The following is a 12,503-nucleotide window of genomic DNA, read 5'->3' as shown; positions in this document are numbered from 1 at the left end:
ACTTCCCTAAATAACAAGGGTTATGAGGATACATTTATTAATATATGTGAGGCACTCAGATATCACAATTTTGGTAACAATACAAGAACCTGTAAAAGTAGCTACTAACAGCCACACAATACACACCACTTTGATTAAGATGAGGCTGGCTTTACAGTTTATGTCCCAACCTCCCAGTAGGGGAAATCAAGCCATGAGTTGCCTCTTCTCAAGGCCTGCTCCGAGCAAGTATATGTGTGAAACACTGAGTTATATTCTTCTTCCAGTCTCAATAATAGACAGGAAGTTTGGACCAGAAGAGCTTGCTTTGGATGTGGATGAATTAAGGAAGACAGATGAATTAATGGACCTAGTTACACCAAGGTTATCCTCTGACACAGTTGCAATCTGTAGCATAGACCGTGTTCCATTAGCAGGCTACAGTTTAGGATAGGACTGAGATTTTAAACTGCGTTCTACAGATGATTAAGGTGACATTCTACATTACAAACTGCAAACTCATTGTCACTGGGACTCAAACCATGGCTAGATTTAGAGTGGTGACACACACACAAAAAAGTAAGGGCTTGAGCAGCTGTTTCCTTTGATTGCATTGAAGGCCCACCCTAGGAGCAATGAATATTGAACTTGGAGCCTCTATGGATCACACTAACCAGCTCACTCCAATGGTAAGAGTATCAGATGGGCCTGTGGTTAAGGCACTGTACTGGGATCTCTTTCAGGCTCTCCCACACTTACCCCAGGTTCACAAATCTTTCTGTGCCTCAGTTCCCTATCTGTAATATTAAGATATTTGCATACCTCACTGGTGTGTTGAAAAGAAAAGTTGGTTAATATTTGCTCAAATGGGGGCTATAAAATGCCTATAAATAAAATAATAAACAGCAAATATTACTGGTGACTGTAACCTGCCCCATTTGATGTCCCTTAAGCATCACCATTTGGATTCCCAAAGCGGACCACCCTCTTATCCCCCAAGAAAAAAACTGGAAGTATCCCCTACCCAGCCTGAGACAAGCCCTAGCTCACTACACAGCTACTCACTTGGAAGGGACTGAGAGATGCGGGGAGGACACGGAGACATGATTTATGTGCCCTCCCCACCCCTGCGGTATGATCTCATTAGACAGGAAGTATTTTGTGCCCCCCGCCCCCCCGGTCGGGCGCGCCTCTGCCACATGGATCCGGGGAGGGATGGAGGCACAGAGGAGACGTGACACTGACTCAGCCCGCATCGGGACTTACCCAAGGGCTGCGCCTGGAACACGCTGCCGGGGCTTGTACACACGCAGAGCTGACACGCTCTCCACGCCGCTGGGCAGCCGCTGATCACGCGTGCCCCCGCTCGCCATTGGCCGCCGCCTCACACACCTTTGCACCGGATTGGCTGGGGCCAGCTCCGCTCTCCCCCTACGGCGGGCTGGTGGAACCGCCAGCTGAATGGGGAGTGTGCGAACAAAAAGAGGAAAATCAAGGCAGCGGCCAGAGAGCGCCTAGGGTGAAGGCTCTTGTCAACAGCTGCAGCTGGAGCAGCATCAGGGCAGCCCTCCCAGCCCGCCACTGCGCTGCCCAGCAGGGCCATGCTGAATTTCGCAGCTTCCTTCTACCAGCCAGCAGTAAGTGCTGCTCCTGCAGCTTCCTAGTCCGGGGGGTTGTGCCCGGCGAGCCCCCCCCCGCTCCAGCTGCACCTGGGGAGAGGTGGGGTGGATACTGGCCGCGAGGTGGGACACGAGAAGGGGCTCGGCCCGAGGGAGGGGGGAGCGTCTGGCGGTGGCTGCGGCCAAAGGTGCGATGATCCCTGTCTGGGGTAGGGGCCTGGAGAACAAGGGATTCCCATGGGGAAGCTAGCGGGGCGGGGTGGCTGGGAACCCCAATGAGCCGCCAAGGCAGGCATGGATCTAGGGCTGAGGTTACTGGGCGCCTGTGGGGACCGGGAGGAACAATCGAGGTCTTGGGGAGAGGTTATGGGGGAGCCGGTGGCGCGCGCCGCTCTGGAGAGGGGGTGACGGGGGAGGCAGCCTGGCTGGGGTAGGTTATCGGGGAGTCCGTGGTGCTCTGTGGTGGGGGCAGGGCCGAGGGGGGCAGCCTGGAGGGCTGAGGTAGCTTATTGAGGAGCACGTGGTGCTCTGTGGAGGGAGGATGCAGGATGGCCGACGGGACAGCCGGGGGGGCTGAGGTAGGTTATTGGGGAGCCCGTGGTGCTCTATGGAGGGGGGATGGCAGAGAGGGGGCAGCCTGGGGGGGCGGGGGTAGTTTTATTGGGGAGCCCGTGGTGCTGTATGGAGGGGGGATGGCAGAGAGGGGGCAGCCTGGGGGGGCTGAGGTAGTTTTATTGGGGAGCCCGTGGTGCTGTATGGAGGGGGGATGGCAGAGAGGGGGCAGCCTGGGGGGGCTGAGGTAGTTTTATTGGGGAGCCCGTGGTGCTGTATGGAGGGGGGATGGCAGAGAGGGGGCAGCCTGGGGGGGGCTGAGGTAGGTTATTGGGGAGCCCGTGATGCTGCGAAGAGGGGGGAGGAGGTCGTCGGTCTGCGGGCGCTGGCGGTGGAGCTCCTGGGGACCGGAGTCTGTGGCGGGGGCGGGGGCACGTGGTTAGTTAGGCCGCCTGGGTGGAGGGCGGAGAGAGGTAGCAGGGCGCGTGTGACTGGGGCTAGGATGGTTTGTCGGGGGCGGGTTGTACTGCGGTGACGGTAAAGCGGGGGAGGGGGCTGGCCGTGGGCGACGCTGGGGTGGGGGATCCCCTGTAGGGGCTGAGTGAGACAGCAGGAAGGCGCATGGCGAGGCTCCGGGCGGGGGATCGGAACCGGGAGGAAGGAGGCTGAGGCACGTCCGCGGGGGCTGGAGGTCAGCCGGGGATGGGCGAAACGAGACTAGCTGGAGGCTGGGGGGATGGCGGGCCAGGCAGCCTAGGGCGGTCAGCTCCCGCCAGGCAGGAGTCGGTTGAACGGGATCAGGCTGCGGGCTGGGCGGGCTTGTGGCTGTTCGCTGGAGGTTCTTGTGCAACCTGGGGACAGGGAGCGCCCTTCCTCCGTTCTCCCGCAGCCCCTCCCGCCGAGCCTTGCCGCCTCCCTGGGGTTCGCTCGGGGAGCCCAGCGGTGCGTGGCGCGGGAACGCATCGGGTGTGGACACGTTGGTGATGCCGAGTCGGCGCCGGCGCCCGCCCTTTTGAGAGAAGGGGGTGTCAGCGCCTCGCTGGCTGGCTCCTGGGAGCCGCTCCGCCCTGCTGCGTAGGTGTGGCTCTGGCCCGCCCGGAGCTGGGAGGAAGCACGCGGCTGGCTGTCAGCCTTGCCGGGCACTGCGACGGTAGGCGGGCTCCGGCTCGGACTCAGCCCCCGCCCCCGCAGCAGAAGTAGGGGAAAGGTCGGCGAGCGCAGTCCCCAATCCAGCACGTTTCCCGAGCTGCGGCTCCAAGGCAGCTCCCTATGAGCAGCCAGCCGCTGATCACGCTTTGTTCACATGCCTCCGCCCCCAACCCCTCTTCGGCCAGTGCCAGCCAATCGGCTTCTGAGGTGCGTGACCTTGGGGACCAATGGGCGACAAGCGGGGGCGGTACTGCGTGGTTTGAGAGCACGCACTGAGGGAGTGAAGTGAATAATCACAAGGTTCAGTGAGGTGAGCGTGGCTCGGAGCCAGAATCCGGCTGCCCCCGAGGAGAATCCTCCGCTGCCTGCCTCCCTTCGGAGCAAGAGACGGTTTTTTCTCTGCTGCTTTTGCTCAGTGATCCATGCCTCTGTTCATATAGGTCAATTCCTTATAAAATCCAATGAGGATACCCTTCCCTCCATGGTCCGTCTTTGTCAATGAGTTTTTAGCAGGGTTTCCTTGATCTTCTGAGTATTATGTGTTCCATATTTTCTTGTATTTAAAACATTAAAAATCCACAAAACATAGGTCTTTTATCTATCCATATTATCGGGCAAACTTTCTTAATCAGGTCACAATTTAAGTTGGTAAAATTTTGTGCTTCAACCTCAGTATTGTCCCTTTTCATTTTATTCAAACAAAGAAATTAAGATTGTATCCTAACTAAAACCCTTGCAGGATGGAGTAAAGGAAGAGCAAGTACAAAATAACTGAAAGCAAAGTGTTCCATCATTCAAAACTTGCAGTAAGGGAGTAACTTACTGTTGCTTTTCAAAAGCTGTTTTGTATTTTGTTCCAAATAATTTCCTTAGACAACTGTGCAGACCCAATATTCATCAGTCTGATTCTCTTTTTCATATGAACCTTTTTATAAAGATTATATAGGAGAGGAAATAGGAATGAAGAGACTAAAAATATTGAATGTGCTCTATGAAGTATGATATGTTTTACAGGTTGCATTTAACTTTTGTAATTTTTCTTTAAACAAGGAACTTAATAGGTTAAATTAACAGTAAGCTGAAAAATATTCCTTTTTTCCTTTTAGGAGGAAGGATTAGAGATGATTACTGAAAAGCAAAGCAATATTAGACATTTCTGGAACAATATTGCTGAAAAGAGTGATTTTGAAGCTGTAGAAGCCCTTATGTCCATGAGCTGCAACTGGAAATCAGACTTCAAAAAACATGCTGAACTGAGACCTATAACACCAGCATCTGATATGTCAGAAGAAATTGATGATAGCCTGCTACCTGGTGCAGCTGACTGTCATGCAATACCAGCATTTGTAAGCTTTATTCTATTATTGTACATTCCTTATTAACGTTTTTAGATCACACTGTCAGAAATAATCATGCTGAATAGATTTCATTACCTTGCATCTTTTTTCCCTTCTCTTAGTGCTTGACTCCACCCTACAGCCCTTCTGATTTTGAGATGTCTCAAGGAATTCATCTGCCAGCAGCAGCGCCATCTGCTGTACAGTGCAAATCATTCACTAATATTTCAAAGCCTGTTCCTTCAGCAACTTTTAAAGAGACTGAAATGTCTCCAGCACCAAGACCAATGAAAGCTCAAGCAACAAGTGTCATTCGCCATACAGCTGATGCTCAGCTTTGCAATCACAGAACTTGTCCAGTGAGAGCAGCTAGTGTGTTGAAGTATCAGGACAATACTTCTAGGGAAATAAATAAACAAAATGATGGAACTGCAAAACAAAATCCACCCTGTGCAATTGAGTCACCAAACAGAGCAACTTACAAAAGTGATAAACCGCCAGTTTTAGAAGAAAAAGCATGTACAGCACTAGCTGTCAGTCCATCATCCCTGATCCAGACTTCAACCAGTAGACCTCAGCCTGTTCCTGGATCAGTACAGCAGTCATCGATGATAGTATCTTCACCTGCTGTGCAAGCAAGTAGTGTCTCACCTGTGCCAGTAATTTGCCAGATGGTTCCTCTGTCGTCTAACAACTCTGTTGTGACAGCCATAGTGCCCAACACTCCTTCTAGCCAACAGTCAACCCTTTGCCAGTCTATGGTGTTCATGGGAACTCAAGTTCCTAAAGGTGCCGTTATGTTTGTTGTGCCCCAGCCAGTTGTGCAGAACGCAAAGCCTCCAATCATTAGTCCAAATGGCACTAGACTCTCTCCTATTGCTCCTGCTCCAGGTTTTACACCTTCTGCAGCAAAAATCACTCCATCAATTGACTCATCAAGAATAAGAAGCCACATTTGCAACTATCCAGGATGTGGAAAGACTTATTTTAAGAGTTCCCATTTGAAGGCCCATGTGAGAACACACACAGGTAAGTCGTTAATCAGTGGATATTAGGAATTCAAAAGAAAGCTTTTCATGTATATTTATGCTAATATTTATCAATGTTCTAGTGAGTGCTGATTTTGTTCATGTTTGCAGCTTTCCAGAGGGGAAAGGCTAGTGCACTAATTCTTTTTACAGCTACCTTCCTGATGATGGTGACCTTTCTAGTTAGCTTTGGCTGAGCTATTTTAACATTGTACATCTCTGAGGGATTTTTGTCTTGACTGAATGTAGTCTGGCATTATGGAGCAGTCCCAAAGTGCTACTGCTTGTTTTTCCCAATAGGTGTTAATAAATGACTTCATCTTTGGGAGGATGCTTCAAAAAGGAAAGGTGATTAACATTCTCACCTTCAACATCAACACACCAGAGAGTTGTTCCTTCAGGTGTCCAGCAGGTTTTTTTTTGTTTCTTTGTTTTTTTAAAGTGGTAGTGAATCCCAATCACACTAGCAAAGGATAGGAACTATGTATTTTTACATAGCTGTACTAGTGCACTTCAGTCTTGTCTTGTAGCATCCCTCCTGCTTTTGGTACAGACTGCATCTTCAGCAGTAGGTGCTGGTCATGGAAAGCTGTCATGGTTTTGTAATGTATATAAATTGAGATTAGCATGAGAATATAACTGTTTTGAAACATGAAGCACAAGCTGAACTCTGCTTTCCAGAGATGAAAGGCTAGTGCGTAGATCCTTTGTACAACTGACTTTCTGATGATTGTGCTTTTTTGGAGGGTCACCATCAAAATCATCTTAATATTGTATGTCTGAGGGGGTCGAGGGGTTGTCTTGGTTGGCACAGTAGAAATTGGTTCTAAAAAAGTCAATATCGCCAATACTACCAGTCAAAAGCAAAATTGTTGCTAAATAAATGCTCGTGTCTCTATTTTGTTTTAGGAGAAAAGCCCTTTAGCTGTAGTTGGAAAGGCTGCGACAGGAGGTTTGCACGGTCTGATGAACTGTCTCGACATCGCAGAACACACACTGGTGAGAAGAAGTTTGCTTGCCCAATGTGTGATCGGCGGTTCATGAGGAGTGACCACTTAACAAAGCATGCACGGCGCCACTTGTCAGCTAAGAAGCTACCAAACTGGCAAATGGAAGTGAGCAAGCTAAATGACATTGTTGTGCCACCTGCATCCACACCTGCACTATGAAAGAACTCCTGAAGTTACCGGAAGTAACTTTTGTCACTATGGTATACCAGCAGTGATGTATAAAATCTTCCACTCCAGGTCTGTGGGTTCTTCAGTGCCAGCTGTGGATGGCACTACAGCAGAGAGGCAAAGGCAGTCTGTGCTTGGTCACAAGAAATGCTACCGAGAGAACTAACAATAGAATGTCAGGTTTCTTTTCAACTTGGTGAAAAGAGAGAATGTGTGAAGGTTTGAGAGCAGAGCAGCATAGGTTGTGAAGGGTTTTGAATTTATACAAATAATTCTTGTGTACTATAGAGTGGTCAGACATAAGTCCTGCAGAGCATTGGCTGATAATGCTTGAAACCAACTGAAATTACAGCTTTCAAAGATGTAGTGAGTTTTCAGTAGAGCACAGACTAGAGAGAAATATCAACGTATGGTACAGACTTGTAGATCAGAAATGCATCTGCACGAGATGGTATAAAACAGTTATCCGACTGCTGTTACCTTTCTTTGATAGGATATTTATTTTGTTTTTCTATTCACAAGGGGGCCCAATCCTGAGAGATGGGCATTGAGTCTCAGCACTCTTGAGATTAGGCCTTTTATCTCCAGGATATAGTATTTAACATATCAAGTACATCAGTTATGCCGGTTTTACGCTACTGTCCAAGTATGGAATTGAATGAGTGCTGCCATGTGGCAAGAGACAGCCAAAAGTACCTGAATCCCCATTAAGTTATTATAATATAGAATGCTAATACTATTTTTGCTATTCCTTTTGAAAGCCTCATGATTATTACAATTGGTTATATTTAGGCATCGTTTGATGCTTCTGCTTTTAAGTTGCTTACTTTCAAAATTCTATACCACTGTATTTTTTGTAAACACTGAGACAGTATGTTTTTTTTTTTTTTTAAGTATCCTTAAGAATAATAAACTACTTGAATTTATTAAGAAGGAAAGAACAAGAATGTTATGCTAGGCTACTTGCTGTGGAGGTCATTCTTTTGAAGATGGTTTCTATTAGAGATAAATGGTCTTTATGTAATGATGATATAATCTATACTGTATTAAATTAGAAAGTTAGGAGTTATTTGTAAAGTAAAATAAGGCAGTAAAGACAACGGCCTTGAATTAATAGTTTAGATTTTGTGACAAATAATGCATCAACTTTCACTAACTATATTTCTATTGTATCTTATTATGTTGAGTACACAAATATAGACAACTGAACAGTTGGATAATCGTGTCCTAGATAATGCTCTTTTGTGACTACTTTGAAATTTTGCACAGTATTTCTTATGTTGTACTTTATACCTTGTTTACAATAAAGAACAAATGTCTTTAATATAAACACTGTGTGATGCTTGCTAGTTATTTGCTTACAAAACACTAAAAGCTAGTGACAATGCCCATCCATTTTAGTCTTGATTAGTGATAGACTAGATGTTGCCCTCTTATTTATAAACTTCGTAAAGCTAACTTGAATAGAATGTACATTTAAGCATATACTACTTCTAAAAGCCATGTTCTGTGCCCTCTTTTTCCAAGGCACTCTTATTCCAGAATAAGTGTCCATGTGGGGAGTTATACCAGTATAATTATAACAGTAAAATGATACTGTTTGTACTGATTTCTGTTTGTAAATGTTCCTGTGTAGACCAGTCCTGAGAGTGCATCAACCAAAATCTGTTCTCATAAAGTCAGATACAGAGGCCTGGATGCACAAAAGGAGGTAAGTGCCTAAGCACCTGATATGGGACTTAAGTCCCAGTTTCTGGGCCCCTGCAATGCACAAAACTTCATCTGACACCTGTAGGTGTCTAAACTCACTCGGTGCCTAAGTTTTTGCAGTATAAATTCCCTAGGCACTTAGTTTCTGCCTGTGTGTGTGTGTGTACTGCTGCCACCCTCTAAACCTTCACATACCTATCTCTTACCTAAGCCCCAAAACGATTCACAAACTGGGGGAAGATAGGCATTTTGCCTCCTAAGTCACATGCAGAGCCTAATCCAGTAGGATCTAGTTCCCCTGCTTCAATGACTATCCACAGTGCAACAGCTTTAACAGGAGAGAGTCAGGGAGCCTCGCATCAGAATATCCCATAGCCCAATGGTTAGAGCACTCACCTGAGAGTGGCAGGTCTCAGTTTCAAAACCCTTCTCCCTGTCAGGGGGAGAGGGACTTGAACTGGGGGTCTCCCACATCCCATCTGAGAAACCTAATCCCTGGACTAAAAGTTATGAAAGATCTTTTCCTACCTCCTCTGCCCCTGCTTCTTGCTAAAAGAGCATAGGCACCTCACTCCAGGAGAGGGTTCACACTGGAATACCTACCCATGGTGCACCAGCACAAGCACTTCTGGTGAGTACCTGCAGTGCTGACACAAGGAGCCAAGTATGCCTGTATACAAGTGATATGCTAACTGTGGTGGCTGTGTGCTGATGTAACTTGCATTGGCAAAACTTTGTAGTGTAGACATGGCCTAAGAAATTCTTACTAAAATTTCCTGCCATTTCCTGCTAAAATTCTACCAGGGGTGGAGCTGCAATAGTGATAGCAAGGGTAAGTGAGCTAGTGTGGATAAGATGCCAGAAGCATCTAATATTTCAAGCACAATGTCATGTAAACGTGCTGTGAACAGGATTAGAAGACCTAGTTCAGGAAAAGCATAAGTGGCCATTTGGAGCATTGTGTATGCTAATTCTAATGTTGCTGTTGGTGGGGTTGAACTGAAGGATAGCAATGGGAAACTTCTGTCCAAAGTCTAGTGTAGATGCAGACTTTGTGTCACTGATGCTCGAGGCCTGTGGTGTGTATCTAGTGTGTATCTAGATTCTGGACAATTTCCTCCAACTCATACATATCCTTTAGCTGCTCATTTGCTCCAAACATACTCAGCTGGCCTCCTATCAGACCATTAAGGATGATATTTTACTCCAAGTGAGTAAAGTTTTTCTTTTTCATGTAAATACAGTAGGCCAAATCCTCAGTTAGTATAAGTCCACTGAAGTCAATGAAACTGCTGATTTACACTTGCTCAGTGGATCTACACTGACTTACTCTAGCTGAGTTTTTGGCCCACCAAGTAGTGCTAAAACTTGTAGAGCAGATTTCTACGAGTATGGGGGTGGAAGCATTTCTGACAAATTTCTCCAAAATCCAAAGTTCTTCGAGTGCTTGCTCATGTCCATTCCACTATAGGTGTGCATGCCTCCATTCACGGCTACTGGAACACACGCACATGTGGCGCTGCCGGCCCTATGCCCCCTCAGTTCTTTCTTCTGCCCGTGACTGTTACTGGACCACCTGTGCTTGCATTGCAGGCGCTTAATTCCCCATATTTTAAACTTTAAACAGGATTTTTTGTGTTAGTTATTTAGTTAGATTAATAACTGTTGTAGTGGTAGTTAGAGACTTAGAGATAGTCTAGCTCAGACTTTACCGGGAGCAGGTATGCTCCAATGTCATGGCTTCAAGCCGCGCGCTTTCAGTGGGAAGGCTTTCCCGCTAACTGACCCCCACTGCCTGAAGCATGGGTGGGAAGCCCTTCGTGAGAAGAGAAAAGCTTTCAGACCTCCGGAAAATCTGCCTGAAAGCCTGGCTCATGGAGCCCCCGAGTCGGCTCCAAGCCAACCCACTTCAACGCGGTATCCAGCATGCTGTCAGTGCAGAGGGCACCATCGGCACCAACCCAACTTGGCACCGCGAAGACGGAGCATGGATACTCTCCCGCAGCATCGGAGCAGGCGGGGTGGAGCATCTACCGGTATAGTCAACTTCAGTGGCTGACGGGCAGCAAGAGCCTCGTTTGCCTTGCATATGCCACCACCGCCCATGCCTTCACGAGGGAGAAGGGGCTGGCATTACAGGGAAGCCTGCGTTGGGACCCTGAATGGCTCAGGAGATCCCCGGTATGGGGAGGAAGATCTCCTGCAGACCGGTTTCCTAGGGTAGAGCAGGAATGTTCCCCTAGAAGTCATCCCAGGTCACGGTCGCCAGACTGACCTGCATCGAGGCGGACAGTGAAGTCGCCCGCCCGACACCAGTCTCGACATCCCCCTCCCCCCAGCACTGGGTGAGGTCCATCCCACCGCTACGGCAATGAAGAGTTCTCCTGCAAGGACGCACCACCGATCCCGGTCACCGGAGACAGTCTCAGTACCAAGGAGTTCGCCAGGCAGTGCAGAACCCTGTAGCTGGAGACAGGGTTGGCACCGAGGAGTTCACCCCCATGCCGAGACAATGCTGGACGCGGAGGCCGGAGACGGACTTGGCACCATGGAGTTCTCCTGCATCAAGGCAGAGCTGAACCCCAGATGCCGGAGATGAACTCGGCACCGAGGAGTTTGCCCCCCACACCGAGGCAAGCCCAGATGCCAGAGACAGCCTCAGCACTGAGGTTTCACCTCTCCCCTTCCCCCCATACCGAGGCTGCACAAACTCGATGGCCAGAGACAGTCTCGGCACCGAGGAGTTCGCCTGGTACTAAGGCCGGCCAGAGTGGGTTGCCGGAGCTTGACTCAGCACCAAGATGCACAGAGCGCAAAAGTCCTCAATGCAGGGAGGATGCCCTGGTCAGCCCAGCTCGCCGGAGCATTGTCTGTATGCCTGCTCTGGCCGCGGCACCCATGCTGAACCTGGTAGTCGAGGTTGTTGTCGCCGAGGGGTCACACTCTGGAGCGATGGTACCTCACAGTAAGAGGCTTTTGGGCAGCCCCAGCAGTGGTTTGTCCATGGTACCTCAGTGTCCCCTTGGGGATGCAGTACCTGGGGGAGAAACCATCAATGAAAGGTGCCAGAGCCCCAGGCGGATGGCCTCAGAGGCAATAGTCACCCCAATGGCTGTATGGGGGCCTAGGGGGTTTCCTGGGGAGGGACGGGACCACGGTCTGTCAACCCCTCAGGGATGCAGTCAGTGCCTCAAGTACAAGGAAAGGGCCACCATGCGCCCTCGGACGACAACTCGGCCCCATGGGCAGGGACTTCTGTGGGGACCGCCTGTCAGCGGGATGAGGCAGCCTGCATGGAGGCAAAGGAGCAAAAGGGGCATCAGACATCCTTTAATATGCTACCAAGGGGCTCCACAGTATGGTAGCCTTCCTGGCCTACAGAGGGGCGCTCAACATAGTGAGGGTCTCATGGCAAATCCCCTCCTCTGTAGCCCGATGCCTAAATGAGCCGAGAAAAGTATTACACTCAGCCAAGGGGTTTGAATACTGTTCACCACCCCGCCCCAGGTCTCTGATGGTGGTTGCCGCCAGCCACAGGGATGGGCAGGGCAGACGGGTTCTACTCCAAAGAACAAGGGCGACTGCAAGCCAGACTTGTTTGGAGAAAACTTTATCCAATAGCACTACCAGCAAGTGGAAGGTGAGCCCTCGGGGGACTCAGTGAGCCGCTTTGCTGAGGCTCTGCCTGGCAGCAGGTGCTGAACCTCTATGCCATTATAGAAGAGGGTACCATGGGAGCTAGAGCAGCAATCCTGGCACCCTCAGTTGCTGCTGATTACGGTGGGCAGAGCCATACCCCTCGCCATTGGCATACCCAGACGTTAGCGGCTGCAATCCTGAGCTATCCCGAAAAGGTCCAGCAGCCCATCGGGGCCCTTCTGTGGACAGGTCAGCCTTCTCTTCGGTTTGGATAGAGGTGAAGCTGCATGGTCTCAGGGACTCCTATACCAT

General features: G+C 49.2%; 1 protein-coding gene across 2 annotated transcripts; it reads left to right on the top strand.

Moving 5' to 3' along the window:
- Positions 1-1,473: 1,473 nt before the first annotated feature.
- On the top strand, positions 1,474-8,172 carry KLF10 (KLF transcription factor 10). 2 transcript variants are annotated; one of them, XM_067537339.1, is made up of 4 exons: positions 1,474-1,616; positions 4,406-4,645; positions 4,759-5,665; positions 6,574-8,172. In XM_067537339.1, the coding sequence occupies exons 1-4, from the start codon at positions 1,581-1,583 to the stop codon at positions 6,831-6,833; spliced, it is 1,443 nt and encodes a 480-aa protein (XP_067393440.1). In that variant the 5' UTR covers positions 1,474-1,580; the 3' UTR covers positions 6,834-8,172. The 2 variants fall into 2 exon arrangements, with proteins under 2 accessions (XP_067393440.1, XP_067393441.1); XM_067537340.1 differs by lacking the exon at positions 1,474-1,616 and adding an exon at positions 2,655-3,783.
- The last annotated feature ends 4,331 nt before the right edge of the window (positions 8,173-12,503 follow it).

Source organism: Emydura macquarii, unplaced genomic scaffold, assembly GCF_026122565.2.
Source record: "Emydura macquarii macquarii isolate MOO-44397 ecotype Brisbane River unplaced genomic scaffold, CSIRO-AGI_Emac_v2 contig_383, whole genome shotgun sequence".
Lineage (NCBI taxonomy): Eukaryota > Metazoa > Chordata > Testudines > Chelidae > Emydura > Emydura macquarii.
The sequence above is the reverse complement of the archived record's forward strand: the minus strand, read 5'-3'. Positions and strand labels throughout refer to the sequence as shown.